Here is a 16,526-nt window from a genome sequence, read left to right as displayed (position 1 = left end):
TAGGGCGGACCAGCCACAGTAAATACAACAGTCATAATCACAAGTGTAAATTCACCTTCATAACTGTCTTTTTTGTCTAGAAGATAAGAGTGTACATAAATATTATAGAGAAAACATTTAAAAAACACATTGTTTTAATTTTCAGAAATGCTGGCAGGGGCTTCAGCTCAAAACTGAATAGGTTTGTTGGGCCAAAATTGCCCATCCTGTTTCCTAGTTTCCTATGCTTGTTATGAAAAAAAACCACAACATTAATGATTAGATGGTAGAAAATCATGAAAAGCATGAACTAAGGAGCTAATTCCCAACAGACCAAGGATATAGTGTTTTAAAAACACAGAGCTTAACAGCAGTAACTTTGAGGAAGTAATGGTAGGAAAAACTTCCACCATTTCTGCTAACCTTGAAAACTAAAAAAAAAATTAATCCCATTAGCCACAGAAACCCAGTTCATTAGTAAGCAGAATAGTAAGTTAGACATCTGCCTATGAGAATATCCGGATGTATAGTTTGGTGGGATTTAATTTAAAAAGCAGCTCAGAAGAGTACAAATTTAAAAAGCAGCACAGGAGAGTATGAATTTTAAGGAAAAGAGGACTTACAGTACGTTGCCTTGGGCCTCTGTCTTCATTGAAGGTAGCAACAATTTACTAGATTGCATAATGCTGCTATGTTTAGTTTTAGTTGAAGAGACATACAAACCTGAAAAAATAACTGCTACACAAGGGTTAAAACAGATACATTTGGCATTCCAGCCCACAATTCCCAAACTAAACTTGTCATTTCCTCCTCATAGCCTCTCAAGATTATGAAACAGTGACGTGCCTACAATTAAGAGTTTCCTATCCTACAACTGTAAAACGTAGATTTGCCAAACGTATTACTACAACCTCTAGAAATCATCCCATAATTTTACGCATATTACATTTATGGGATAGAGCTTCCCATGGTACGTACACTACCAGAATTTTCTTAACAAAGGAACTGAAACACCACTGTCTCATTCAAACTTCTCACTTTTACAATCAGTCAGAAACACCACATTTATGATTTCACTTAATTCCCTTCTCTTAACAACTCCAGGAATTCCAACACGCAATCTGAAGAGCAGCATTTTATATGATCCCCCGCTTAAAACCATACCATGAACAGCCATTAAAACTGGCTCTCCCACATAAAGAGAAAAGATGTTTGGCTGACTTGAGATACTCTCTCTCTAGCCCATTTCATACCTGACTCTGACCGAACTAAACAATAACCGGTGTAGGAAGAATATGGTATCTCAACATCCTTGTCCAAAAATAAACCTTAAGAAAAACTCTAAAAAGGGAAACTTAAAGCAAAGAACCCCCCCCAACATTCCCACCCCCCCCAAAAAAACCAAAAGCCAACAAAACAAACAACCCCCCCCCCACCCCCCCAAAAAAAAAAACAACCCACCAACCTACTAAAATAAATTACGTAAAGTTCTGAAATCAACATCACTTTTGAGGCAACATTTCCAGAGACCTCTTGGATTGCGTTCTTCTATGAAGCACATTTTGCTGCTGTAAGTTGTATAGTTGTAAGAATAACTTTAACTATAGAAGCTATATGCATCTTTTAAGAATCACATTTCAATGATTATAAAAATTTATCTATTATACAACATAGGTCCAGCTACACTGAAAAAATTACACCGCTTATTGAAATACATCTCATTTTAGAAACAAACTACTAAATAGGTCTATACAAAAAACTCTAAAATAATTTCTGTAGTAAAATAAAGAGTGTGTTAGGAGAGCTACAGAAACAAGATTTTTTTTTTGTCTTTCTTTATAATGCTCAAATATACTGTGATACGTGGCTGGCTCACTCCATAGCCGGCACCAAAAGCTGAAAAGAATCCATTACAATACACAGTGATACAATTAATGCTCTGTATTAATCTCACAGCCTTTCCGATTAGTACAAAGAAAACCCGGGCTTTCTCCTCTTTGAGGAGAAGTCCAGGATATAAAAAGCAAGCATACCTCATCAGCTGATATGAAATTATAAAATTCCACAAGTTTCAGTATCTGAAATTTATAAAAGTCACCAGTAAAACACACGCAAATTGGGGTTGAGTCCTGTTGATTCCCAGGTTCAAATGAGCACTGCTGATCCAAACCAGGATTTCCTCACTTGCTAACCAATTCAAAGGAAAAATGAGGATCATCTGCTGGGGCTAAGAGATGGACAAAAGTCCTCATCAGCTAACCCTCTGTACTTCCATGAGGGCATGTTTTCATGTGCATAAAATGGGAAAATGACTGTCAGGAAGCCAAGATGTTAGTGGTGCTGTGCTGAACTGTTTTTTTCTGCCAAGTGTCGCAGAAAGTTGTCCTCACTCTGACCTCTGTGATTTAAAGGCTCACTCTTAAAAAGAGCTGGAGGAGGAGGTAAATGGGGAACAGGAGGAACCGGAAGATGATGTGGATGGTGAGGATGAGGATGTAGGTGAAGGTGTGAGTATGGATGGGGAATGGGGCGTGGAGGAAGTGTATTCACTGGGTTCAGGTTCATAGGTGGAGTTGGGGTGGTGGGTGTGTTTACTACAGCAGGGACTGTGGTGGCAGGAGAAGCTGTGGACAGCGCAATCTGGACTGCAGATGACACATTCACAGGGCTGGTAACACGGAAGCACTTCTCCTTGTGTGCCTTGAGCATGTTGGAGAAGCGAAATCGCTGGCCACACACATCACATGGGTAGGGCTTCTCCCCTGTGTGAGTTCGGCGATGTCTCTTCATGTTTGGGCGGCTGGTGAAGCTTTTCCCACAGATTTCACAGATAAAGGGCTTTTCTCCTATTGAGCACAGATATGGCAACTGGTTAGGCACAAAACATCTTCTAAGACTTTCTTTAGCATGCTTATACAAACTGTATACTACAAGATCTATTCTGACTGCTACGTTCAGCAGAGACAGCTGCTCTACAGAAGTCCTCAGTCTTTATGAAATCCTCTTTTTTGGATTTTGATGCACAAGAAAACCTTCTATAAGGCCTAAACTCTCAGTTCCCCCAGCAGTGAATCACAGGACTATAAGCAGTTCTTTAGATTTAACGTAAATTAACATACTAATCTCTCCTTTCTGATTTTCTAGGCTGGATAACAGCTTTGATCCCAAGTTCCAAGGGATGGAATACAGATGGAAGAGTAGGAATGTTTTTGTCCTGGAAGTCCCTGTACTTTTCTTTGCTAAGTTCTTACCAGTGTGTGTTTTCATATGCTCATCGAAGTACTGTTTCATGTTGAAGTCTTTGCCACACCACTGGCACATGAACTGTTTGTGCCCGATGTGGATGCTCATGTGGGAACGCAGCTGGTACTTGTACTGAAACCTCTCATCACAGTTCTGCAACAGAAGAATAGCAACCATGATATTCAAGCATCGCAGATCAGAAAGCAAGGCAGTCACAGGACAGCATTCAAACGTACTAAGTGAAGGAGTACAGAATACCTGAACTTCCCTGAACTAGGGAAACATCACTCCCATTTTTAAAAAGGGTATAAAGGAGGATCTGGGGAACTACAGACCAGTGAGCCTCACCTCTGTGCTTGGGAGGATCGTGGAAAAAATCCTCGTGGAAGCAATGTCAAGGCACGTGCAAGACAAAAAAGTGATCCGAGAGAGCCAGCATGGCTTCACCAAGGGCAAATCATGCCTGGCCAATCTGGTGGCCTTCTGTGACGGAGCGACTGCATCAGTCGACAAGGGAAGACTGACTGATGTCATCCACCTGGACTTCTGTAAAGCCTTTGACATGGTCCCACATGACATTCTGATGTCATGATGAACTGGAGAGATACGCATTTGATGGGTGGACCATTCAGTGGATAAAGAGTTGGCCTGAAGGTCGCACCCAGAGAGTGGTGGGTTATGGCTCTATGTCCAGGTGGAAGCCGGTGATGAGTGGTGTCCCTCAGGGGTCTGTCCTGGGACTGGTACCATTTAGCATCTTCATCAATGACATTGACAGCGGGACTGAAAGCACCCTCAGAAAGTTTGCAGATGACACCACGCTGAGTGGTGCAGTCAATACAGCAGAAGGAAGGGATGCCATCTAAGGGGACCTGGACAGGCTTGAGAAGTGGGCCCATGTGAACCTAATGAGGTTCAACAAGTCTAAGTGCAAGGTACTGCACCTGAGTAGGGGCAATCCCAGACATGAGTACAGGCTGGGAGAACTCATTGAGAGCAGCCCTGCAGAGAAGGACTTGGGCGTTCTGGTGGATGAAAAGCTCGACACGAGCCAGCAGTGAGCGCTTGCAGCCCAGAAGGCCAACTGCATCCTGGGCTGCACCAAAAGAGGCGTGGCCAGCAGGTGGATGCAGGTGGTTGTCCCCCTCTGCTCTGCCCTTGTGAGGCCCCGCTTGGAGTACTGAGTTCAGGTCTGGGGCCCCAGCACAAGGATGTTGATCTCTTAGAGTGGGTCCAGAGAAGGGCCATGAGGATGATCAGAGGGCTGGAGCACCTCTCCTACGAAGGAAGTCTGAGAGAGCTGGGGATGTTCAGCCTGAAGAGAAGGCTCCGGGCAGACTTCGTTGCACCTTTTCAACGCTTAAAGGGGGCTTATAAAACAGATGGATAGCAACTTTTTGCTCAATCAGATAATGACAGGACGAGGAGGAATGGTTTTAAACTAAAAGAGGGGAGATTTAGATTAGAGGTTGGGGGAAATTGTTTACTCTGAGGGTGACTGTAAGGCACTGGAACAAATTGCTCAGAGAAGCTGTGGATGCCCCATCCCTGGAGGTGTTCAAAACCAGGCTAGATGAGGCCCTGGGCAACCTGATCTGCTGGGAGGCGTCCCTGCCCATGGCAGGGGGGTTGGAACTGGATGATCTTTAAGGTGCCTTTCAACCTGAGCCATTCTATGATTCTATGAAATCAGCATGGATACAGACCCTCACACTCTACGAATGCAGGATTTAAGTTACTCAATGGGAATAGAATTTGACCTGTGCTAAAAGGTCTGCTGCCACAATAGCCTTGACAAGAAGCATGGAACAGTCATAGCCTTTAGCTGACATAGCTGTTGGCAAAGCTGAGGGAGGGACACAGTTATGCCAACAGAAAAGTTCACTTAACGTATCACTTGGAGGTTTGGCAGCTTTGCCAGATCTCTCTACTGGATTACGGCATGCCTCCACTAGAGGACTCTGCTCACACAGGAAAACCAACAGCAGCTCTGTAAATCAGGCTTGTGTTTCAGAAAAGCAGACAGTTTCCCAGCTTTAATTAATTGGCATGAGGTAATTTCTTTCCCTACAAGTTCCTCAAGACGACTATGGCTGCAATACCACCATTACTACTCCATATCACGCTGAAGTTGTGCTCCACTTCGTGGACAGGGTGAGCCACCCAACCCGACCTGGAAACAGGAAGGGCTCTACATCAGGGCCTGCCTCCCTCATGTGATACCCACAAGCATCCCCATCACATGACCGAGACATTATTTGCCCTAGACACATGACTGGCTAAGTCTATACCATGCAGATCTCCTTCCCGAGGGCAGGTGCAAAATTACAAATCACAAATACGCATGAATGCACTAGCAAGATACTTCCCCCTTCCAACACATACACTCAGTTTAGGAAATGTCAGTTTAGACCAGTCTTGTATCTCAGTGAGGTAACAGTTTGCAGTGATGCTGATAGTTTTTCCTCACAAGTGAAAATCAAGCAGCAATGTATTCTCACTGTTGCCACCTCTGTCTGTTTCAAGTCACTGGGCGGGATGAACAGGATTACCATAATTTACATCACGACACTGCTTTATTATGAACACTGACGGAAAACTGGCATTCAAATCTTGCTGTAGTGTGTACTAACTGAGAAAAACATGACAGCCAATAGTAAAAGCAAACCAAATACATCTCAGTTTGAACTGCTGTTAGATGCACTCCTGCTGTGCTCCCCAAACAGAGAATAATTTTCCCCAAATTTTTATGGAACTGTTCTTCATCTACAAGTTAGTCAATTCAGTTTCCACCCATATGCCCTACTGACAGTGTTATTATTTTTATGTCTTATATATAATATCTAAACACAAGAATGTTAAACAAAATAAATATCTTATATCTTTATATCTAAACAGATTAACAGTTGCTGCCTCACCTCACATCTGAAAGGTTTCTCTCCAGAATGCTGTAGGGAATGTACTTTGAGAGACATACTGCGTTTGAATGATTTTCCACAGGTTTCACATGTAAACGGCATGTCCTTTGTGTGTGCTGCAACACAACAGTACATTAGAGATGGTCACTACCACACAAACATTTAAGCTTTTGAATAAAATTTCTTCTCCGGTACTGAGAAGGAAAATGATTATTACTCTTGTACAGCTTTTAAGTATATATATGTTTGTACACACGTATGTATATACACACTTTGCTTGCTGTCAGTACCACAGATTGGAACATTTAAGCTACGGATAAACTGAATTTGCTTTTTTTTTTCTCCTCAAAACCAGGAATTCTAAGTGAAGAACCACAAAGACACATTTGAGGCAGAAACAACAGAAGCACCGATCAATAACTCACCAACCATATGTTTTCGCACATGGGCCATAGTGTAGAACTTCTTTTCACAAATCTCACAAGAGAATTTCTTTTCTGCATATCCGTGGACAATCTTGATATGTTCGTGGAGGGACCAGAGCTTCTTGAATGATTTATTACAGGAAACGCACTGAATGAATGGGATAAATACAAGGAAGTTTAAATTAGAAAGATTCAGCGATTCAAGTTTGCAGAGTTAAGCCACGTGTCCTACTCCTGCATTACAAAAGGCAACCCAAACCAATGCAAAATGCTGTCTCAGCATTTTATTGTCAGCATATTGTCTCAGACTGCGCTACAGCCTACTCTTACTGTTTCACAGTTGAAACAAACACACTAAGAAAAGCCAGAAATTCTGATCAAGCACAATTAGAAATGGTGTTAATACACTGCATTTTGACACCACCCAAAGAGCACCACAGCCACTGTGCTACCTTATTTCCAAAACACAACAGCGTACATAGCTGGATGCAGCCTCCAAGGAACTGAGCGAGTCCTAAGACAAAAATGACGACTTCACAGGCACCGATGCTGCTGGTAATCTAAACCATGGTGTGGGAAGAAGCCAACAAAGGTGGAGGAGGGTAACACCACCTAGTTGTTAACCCCCATCTGCCCATCCAGCCCTGTCTTTTTCAGGAGCACTCTGAACCTTTTGTAACCTTTTTAGTTCTGTACAGAGGACAGCTTCTATCTTGCAGCTGTTGGCCATGCAGAGAGTCTGTACACACAGTCAGTACAGCAAAGCAAGTTGCCGCCTTCATCTTTTATGTTGCCGCCTTCATCTTTTATGTTCTAACTCTTCATTTATACTTATCAGTAGCACTGAAGGTCTAAAATGACCACGTGCAACCGTTTTGACCTCTTCGCACAACTACCGTGAAACATTCAGAAAATCAGTGATGAGCAGGATCCACAGGCTTTCACACATTCTCATTTTTCAACAGAGTTCTTGCTAAAGACTTGATAAAAATCCTTGTGCAATTTTGAAAGTTCCAGAATAATCCAAGTATAAACTTGATAGCAGCCATACGTGTGAGGATACAAAGTTATTTTCATCTTTGAAGTAAAGAAGAAGGAATTGTGGCTTGTTGTTTTTTGTTAGCTGTTGGGGTGTTTGGTGTTTTTTGGTACATCTCCATTTTTCTGCCTGTCAGTTACTCTCCTCCCCCAAGTAAGAACAGCTGTTTGCTGCTCACTGAAGAACTAGCAAATACTATGCCTTCTGACAACTTGAGTTGTTTCTTCTCTGCACAGGCAAGTTATGCTGCTTCCACAGTGCTCAAGTCTCTGCAGGCCTGGAAAATCTGGTACACCACTCACCATGCTGACTCCAAGGAGATCATTTACCTCTGAAAGTACCTACTTGGAGGCAAGTCAGGATCAAACTGTAGTCCGGGGTGGGGGACGGGGACGTGAGGCGGAACAGGACTCTACAGAGCAAAGTAATACTAAGAAACGATCAAAAATCATTTAAGGTTCAGTGAGACCTTGACGCTGTCAATCTACAATTTCACTGATGATCAGCAGCAAGTAATTTAGATTGTTAACATCTACCACACGGAACCTAAGATGACAACAGAAATTCTGTGAGGGTGCTAATTTTGAAAGGATAAAAACCAGAAGTTACCTAGAAAAACAGACATATTACATCACTTTGTTGAAAAATACAGAGAAGACACAGCCATGTTTATCAGTTCAACTACCACTTACGTAATGAAGCCATGTTTCTAGACAAAGCTCCGTATCTCCCTTGACATATTAAACCCTATATTAATGTAACACTTTCCTATCCCCGTACTCCTTTTGCCAAGTGCAATAGAAAATTTGCAGGCAGCTGTGAAACATATTCCAAATATTACAACAGACAAAAATAATTGCTGAATATATACTTATACTGAGAACTTGAAGACAACTAGTGGTGCTTCTACCACCTATGAATATCAGGGAAAAAATCTGGACCTGGTTCTTCTGGTATAGGATATAAAACAATCTCTACAACTTCTTCTTTCCTTATTCCTTTGGAGAAATGAATGTAACCCCTCAGAAGCACATGGGTGCATGGATTACAGGACGCTTCTCCATTCTATGCCACACATTCAAACTATTCATAAATTCTTGTTCAAATCAAAAGATTTAATGCTGTGAATGAGCCATCTGGATGACAGAGCATCCCTGAAATTTACATTAAAATGGTCTCTGCCACATAAAATTTCAGAACAGTTTATTTCAAAAATTGCAAGGACATCCTGAAATGTTTGTGGATTTTACTATGTTCAAGACTCATTATCATATATTATATTCCTTCCTTCAGTCTTCCTCCTATGAGCTGAAACATAAGGAAAAATAGCATAGTGTTATATAGAGCTGCATTTGAGTCTTACAGCAAAGAGAAATTGCAACAAACATTTCAACCATCTCCCGCATAGTGGGAATTGAATACAAATTCAGTTTAGCATTTAAGCAAACAACAACAAAAAAAAAGTCTTAAATGTTTCTGGTAAAACTCATTGGACAGACTAAAAAAACCAAACTTGTTGCCCTACAAACTAGGAACATTTCAGCTGCACAGAAAATGAACCCCATCTGCTTCCTCCTAGCAGTGGGAGTATTTCTGAAGTAGGTGGTAACACTGTGCCTAGTTTAACAAGGCAAAAAAAGTTTGTTAAAATCGCCATATAAAACATTGCCTCCAGTTACATGCGAACATAGATGCTCATGAGCAAAGAACAAACCACAGATGAATGAGAACCTCTGAAACTCTTTCCACAACTGTAACTTTAAAATAGTTCCATTACAACACGAGTTTCCATTGTTGTATACAATTAAAAGCTGCAAATCCTCTGGCAAGAAAGATCAGACGTCTTTTTATGATCAGTGAGATTTACTGAACTTTTTGCACTGGAAAAAGGGCAGGCTCATGAACAGATTCAGTCACTGAATTCATATACTTCCCTATACATACATGAACTATAAGCAATGCTGTACATTACTTATGATTATTTCAGTAGGACTAAAAAAAAGTTACTTTTTAACACAAATCCAAATCCTAACTTCGCTAGCTTCATTCTCACCTGCTTGCCTCTCCAGTATTGTAAAAATTTCTAATTACGATACCACATACACATCCTAATTTTGTTCTCCCTTGAAATGTTATCTGCATATAATATGTGACTGAGTATCAGGACACTGAAACTTTAAAGCTAGTGATAGCTGCAGGTGCTCAGCACCTGAAGAACTAGGTTTTTTCCTGCCACGTGCACTTGTTTTCAGGCCAGTTACTCTAGAGTTTGACATGTGTTAAAGTAGCTTTGTGTTTTCCCCAACATGTAGTTAAATACTAGAGTAACTCTGCTAAACCAGACAACACTTGCATACTCTGTTCCCTACAATTTACTTCTTTTGGGAGACACCAAAAAGTGCTGATAGGCAGAGACAAGGTCTTGGTCACAATCTGGTCTGCACAAGAGATTTCCCCCTCTGAAGTGTCCACTAGCTGTATCTAGGGCACAACAGAAGGTATGGAAATCTGGCAAGCAGGTGAGCAAACCTACCTGGATATTTTTTTCACAGTCTGTTTGCTGGTGAAGGGACAGCTCACTTTCTAGAACAAATTTCTTCCCACATTTGTCGCAGATCTGCATGCGCCTGTGAGTGACGTTCATGTGCTTCTCCAGGTACCAGCGTGTGTTAAACACCCTGGGGCACTTCTCACAGGTTAAAGTCTCCTTCTCTTCACACTTTGATTTCTGCACAGGTGCCTTGGGCTCCTTTGCAGCTTTCTTCTTACGCTTGGGGGGCTCCACACTCTTTCTACGACCCCTTGTAGTTCTGGGTGATGGGGAAGTTGTGGCTGCTGCAGCAGATGCAGCTCTCCTTGTTCTCCTTTGTGCAACACTAACTTTTTCCACTCTTTTCTCTTTTTTCTTCTGCCTCTCATTTTCCTCATCATCATTACTTTCTTCAGTGGCCTCTTCCCCACTGTCACCCTCCTCTTCCTCACTGCTGGTCTTAAGAACAGCAGTCTCTTTGGACTGGGAGGGGACACCCTTCTCCCCTTTTGATACATTTAATGTTTGGTTGTTAAGGTTTACCTCTACTATAATCTGCTCCCTTTTGTAAGTCACTTCATCTTCCTCCTCTTCCTCCTCCTCAGAGTCGTCAGAGTTTTCTCTATCTTCTTTCACAGCCCGGACTTCTCCTACTGATCTGTTCTCCCTGAAATATGGCTGCTCTTCTCTTTCATGGAGATGTGGTTTGCTCATTTTGCTGTCCACCAACACTGAGTAAGGACTTCCTGACTCTCTCTTGTATACTTTGGTGGATAGATCAAGTTCCTGGCTGGCACCATGATAAAATGTGGGTGGCACTTGACCACGGTGACTGTCCTCTTGCGCCATACCTGCTACATGCACTGCACAGCTTTCAACCAACTGTTGACAAGAATTGGTTGTCTGACTCATGGGGGGGGGACGGGACGGGGCACTCTGATTCAATGAACACCTTTAATCCCAGAAAACCAAGCAAGCAGCTTTAAATTCGGATGGGTTCTCATGACCGATGCCTGTTTCATCTACACAGAATAGGATTCTCTGCTGATGTTTAGCACTGATGCGTAGGTCACAGAACTCTGATATTAAGCCAAGAGCAGAGCAGTAGCAATTATTCTTCTGAAGAAAGTTGTCAATGAACTGTTGAACATTTTATCTATAAAAGACAACAGAGAAAACATGATCAATTACAAAAAAAACAAAAACAACACCCTAAAATCTTTACAAATTTCTTCTGGGTTTGTACAAGTAAGGTAAAAAACAAGGTATATACCATCCATGAGCTGTATCTGCTGCGGGTGGATTGTCCTATAGCATTATCTCAAGCAAAACTGGGAGTTAGGTGCAAATACATGCACCTTTTAAGTGGGCCAGAACTAGTACTAGAACCCTCAGAAGTAGAAATCAAGGCATGCTATTCATTTCAAAATGAATACTCTGCACCTGCCAAAGATCACCACCTTCTAACTGAAAGCTGGGCCAATATGCTGATCTCTGTTTCTCCTGGAGCACTGATGGCCCCTAGACTCTGCTCAGCTCTCATATGCCTCTTCATCAAACAACGTGTATACACGTATACCTATGCAGAAATACCTCCTCTTCTGTAACTTCCACAGAAAGCAAATCCTTACCCCTAAAGAGGCCATATTAAGAACTTCTATATCAAACAACGTTCCATTAACGTAGATATGCACGAACAATTTCAATTGAAACATTTTCAACTGGCAGCACTAAACCAGGTTAAGAACAGTGTGTCCCCCAGCTTGTTTCCACATCAGACATCCCTCAAAGCCTCTTGATTTAAGGCACCTTATTCTTTTCTTCTCATTCTCTTTTCCCCCACCTATTTATTCCTCACTGCAATAGCCAAACAATATTACCTTTGCCCATCTAAATTTCATTTGCAGTTATCCAAGCTGGAATTTGGCCAAGACACTACTGCTACCTTTCGCAAAAAGTACCATGTGATCCCTAACGAATACAAGTAATCAACCTCTGGCATTTATTTTTTACCCAGTCAATTACATTTTAGTAGCACAGTATTACAATACCAACTGGTCAGAGCCAAACTTGCGACTAAAGGGGGCAGACAGAAGAGGTTCATTACAGAGAGTCTGAGGGAGATCCCATGACTGGATGATAGAGAAGACCCCTGAGAGAAAATGGAAAGATTGAGCAGCTAAGTATGAAGAGCACTGGATCCCTACTGTCGGGGTCTGAAAAATTCCTTGAGTTTGAGGTTATAAACTTGGGAAAAGTCCAGCAGACAGGTATAAAACATTTGAACTTTGCAGAATCATACCCTGATTTTTATTTTCGTTATTATCAGAGCAACAATAAAAAAAAAAATCTGAAGCAGTAATACAAACAGGATTTTTACAACAAATTTCTGTCCACTTCGTTCTAAGTTAAAATGCTCTCTACACTACAAATGCAATAACTTCCTCGCAAACATTTTGACACAATTTTTATATATTGTAGTTTCAATCTTACTGTTCCACAAGACATTTCCCACTTTGAAATGAATTTAATTGAACAGGAGATGAACCTCTAAGTGGTTTGAATAACAAAAGACCGAACTTTGCCCTACAATCTTTGTGAAGTAACATACTAGTGAAATTGACTTACCAATAAGCACTTGTCTGATTACCAGCCTGAAGTTAATTAAACAGATTCTTGAACAGTTCTCCAGTATTTCCAAATGTACTCAACAAGCACCCTGCAGATAGAGTAACCTGGACTCACAACACCAGGGTCTGCCCCCACTGCTGCGCACCCCTCAGCAGGGTCTCAGGTCCCAGTTTCCGATCTCCAGAGGTGACAGGCAGGAGGGGGAGTGTCAAGACCCAGCTGGGCCAGGAAATACATGGAGATAGGGCTGTTAACACTGACTTGCGATACCAAGTAATATTCAGATGGAAAAACTAGTAAATAATAAACTGGTTGTGACTGCAAGCCAAAATTAACAACCCTATACCGAGGTTAGAAAGCAGTGGGCATAATGAAATCCATCGTTTAACTTTTCCCTTGAGAAAATCTAAAAAATTATTTAGATGTCCAAAAATCACTCATGTTGAAATTCTTTCCTCAGCATATTAAGTATTTTTCAAAACTGCATGAGTAATTCAGGAAGGCTGCCAGAATTCTGCAGCTAGATAACCAGGAAAAGCAAAAAACTTGTCATGAAAAGGAAGCGTTACCTTTCCCCTCCCCCCATTTACTGAATGCTGACACTGAACGACAGAACAGAACAACAGAACGTATAGAATTTACTGCATGTATCAGTACAGGCTGGGGGATGACCTGCTGGAAAGGAGCTCCGTGGAGAAGGACCTGGGGGTCCTGACGGACAACAGGTTGGCCATGAGCCAGCAGTGTGCCCTGGTGGCCAAGAAGGTCAATGGGATCCTGGCGTGCATTAAAAGGAATGTGGCCAGCACATCAAAGGAGGTGATCCTTCCCCTCTACTCTGCCCTACTGTTCATGCCTCGCCTGGAGCACTGTGCCCAGTTCTGGGCTCCCCGGAACAAAAAAGACAGGGATCTCCTGGAAAGAGTCCAGCAGAAGGCCACTGAGACGATACAGGGCCTGGAGCACCTACCTGATGAGGAAAGGCTGAGAGACCTGAGTCTGTTCTGCCGTGAGAAAAGAAAACTGAGAGGGGATCTTATCAATGTCTATAAATACCTTAAGCGTGGGAGATGAAGGGATTTGGCCAATCTCTTTTCAGTGGTCTATGGGGACAGGACAAGGGGCAATGGCCACAAAATGGAGCACAGGAAGTTCCACACCAACATGCAGAAGAACTTCTTCATGGTGAGGGCGATGGAGCACTGGGACAGGCTGCCCAGGGAGGTTGTGGAGTCCCCTCCTCTGGAGACATTCAAGACCCATCCGGACGCCTACCTGGGCAACCTGCTCTAGGGAACCTGCTTTGGCAGGGGGGTTGGAGTGGATTATCTCTTGAGGTCCTTTCCAACCCCTACAATTCTGTGAATATCCTACAGTGGGACGGACCCACCAGGATCAGCGAGTCCAACTCATGGCTCCACACAAGACCACCCAAAAATCAAACCATATGTCTGAGAGTGTTGTCCAAATGCCTCTTGAAGCATTTGAAATATTCTCTTTACATACCCTGCCATCATTTAACCTCTGCTCACTTATAGAATATTCAGTATGATAAACCACTTTGTATGAACATATTACCACTTCAAAAAATAATTGAAAAAAAAAGGGGGGGGAGGCACGTTCTGAATTATCAAAGCTACTGGGTCTTAAAACCACTTCACTCTACAGAAACAGTAACCTACTTTCACTTTGAATACATCGCTTGCTACCCTCAAGGGACCCACAACTTTCGAACAACATTATTTAGCAGTCAACCAGATGGTAAAGCAAAGTCCTCCTTATATACTTGAGATAAACAACTTGCTATTAGACAACTGACAGTTCTGAGAGACAGTACTTTAAATACTGCGAAAAATCTTTTAACAGAACATTTTTTTCTAAATTTTCTGATCCCAAACATAAGGAAGCACTCCCCCCTCCCTCCCCTTTAATAAATGTAAATCCACTTTTTTCAAAGCTGCTGAACAGCTTGGGCTCGCAGAATGAATTTCAGCCATACTAAAAATGGAAGCAATAAAAGATCCAATTAAAATGTAAACAGTAGTTTACACTCTGTGTTTTAAATGCAGTTTCAAAGTTATTTCTGAGGAACCCTATCAAGACATGAAACTGAGGAATAACTATCATGAGCACAGAATGCATTTGAGGTACATAAAACATTTGGTAATCAAAGATCGTATAAGAAAGGTTTGCAAGCCTACAAATATTAAAGGCTCACACCCAGAAAAAAAAAAGTAGAAACAACTTGCAGGCAAATATGTAGGTGGAGGAAGCATGTGTATGCGGGACTAACACTTTGTATAATGCTTTCGCTGTTTCTGAAGAAAAACCACATTTCTTCATGCTATTTGTACCAAAAATAGAACAATTTATAACAGAGACACAAGTACAGATAGTTACCTGCCTCAACTCTGACTCAGTAGATGCCTTGAAATCACCACAGACCAACTTCAATATACTCAACAGTTAATGGCTTCAAATTACGTGTCCTTGGTTGGGCTCAGAAAGGGACCAGCTTGAAAGTCTGGACATCTCGTATTTTAGCCCAACCTGTGCAAAGGACATACGATTTCTGTGCTGGCAAGCATCCACCACAAGTAAAGAAAAATACTGCTTCTTTTACCCTGGCTAGTAAGTGAAGTGGTTGTTACTTGGTCATTTCTGCATATCAAGGCCCTGTAAGCTACCGACCCCTACATGTCCTACAGCTGTTTGCCTGCTATCGTACTTTGGCTGCCAGCTCCACAGATATACACTTAACTATTCATTCTTTCTGCCTGGACCGTTTGTTGGCTCCCAGAAAAGGGATGAAATGGCACTTCAGGGCATTCCACAACCAACTATGACCCTGCCACTCATGGCCAACGTGAGAGTGACCTAATTCAATTATTTTTAAAACCAGTTTAATTGTTACCCACATTAAGTTATCAATATTACATCTGAAAATTGTCATACATTGGTATAATTCACTTTGCTACAGGTTGGCAAGTCTACGAAAAGTACTGCAGGCACTAGGATGATTTCTATACAAATGAGACATAAAGATGGCACTGTATAGATTTATTACTTAGTTAACATCTGGAGGTTCCCTTACTCTTCCCAGACAGCTATAAGGGCCAGAAAATTACAGTAAAAAATAAAATAAAAATCCATGCCTGAATTTGCAAATCTTTGGCATTTGGATAAGTTTTACACACACCATAAGGAAAAAGAGAAGGAAGGATAAGAGCTTGGGGTTTTCCTGAAGCTCACCTATACCTTGCATGAAAAGTGCAAACTGTGAAAAAAGATATTGCAATAGTCATTGTCCAAGATTAAAAATACATTAGTTTATTGGTCACCTTTTTTTTCCCCCTGTAATACACACTTTCAAGACAGATACAGACTACATATACATATTCATATGATTATACATATATATAATAACTGTACCTGTCTTGAAAAAATATATATATACTTTTTTGTTTATGAGCTACTTGTACTAGATTTCTCTTCCAACTTTGCACAGTAAGAAGTGTTCTCAATTTTAATATAGCTCACAAGACACCCTGACAAAATTATTCTTCCACCAAGTATACAGAATTTGACCTGTGGATGAATCTGAACCATAGATAACACTGTAGCACCAAAATAACAAACACCTTATATAAGTTTTACAAATTATTTGAACAATTCCTTTCCATAACACAAGTCCTATAACTTCACAAGATCTAAGTTGCACACACATCCTGCTGCTTCAGTTTGAGAGCAATCTGTTCACA

The 16,526-nt window shown here is 41.5% G+C and overlaps 1 protein-coding gene across 2 annotated transcripts in view; it reads right to left on the bottom strand.

Annotated features, from left to right (window-relative positions):
- Positions 1-1,623: 1,623 nt before the first annotated feature.
- ZNF652 (zinc finger protein 652) overlaps positions 1,624-16,526 on the bottom strand; it is a 26,981-nt gene continuing 12,078 nt past the window's right edge. For both annotated transcript variants that reach the window (XM_083809392.1, XM_083809391.1), the window contains exons 2-6: positions 10,138-11,290; positions 6,566-6,713; positions 6,141-6,256; positions 3,231-3,375; positions 1,624-2,825 (exon numbers count right to left, since the gene is read on the bottom strand). In XM_083809392.1, the coding sequence (XP_083665518.1) occupies positions 2,311-2,825; positions 3,231-3,375; positions 6,141-6,256; positions 6,566-6,713; positions 10,138-11,046 (1,833 nt within the window). In that variant the 5' untranslated portion in view covers positions 11,047-11,290 and the 3' untranslated portion in view covers positions 1,624-2,310. The remainder of the gene's footprint in view (positions 2,826-3,230; positions 3,376-6,140; positions 6,257-6,565; positions 6,714-10,137; positions 11,291-16,526) is intronic.

The sequence above is a fragment of the Anser anser genome (genome assembly GCF_964211835.1).
Source record: "Anser anser genome assembly, chromosome: 23".
In the NCBI taxonomy this organism is placed as follows: domain Eukaryota; kingdom Metazoa; phylum Chordata; class Aves; order Anseriformes; family Anatidae; genus Anser; species Anser anser.
Note: the sequence above shows the minus strand (reverse complement) of the source record. Positions and strands in the feature narration are given on the sequence as shown.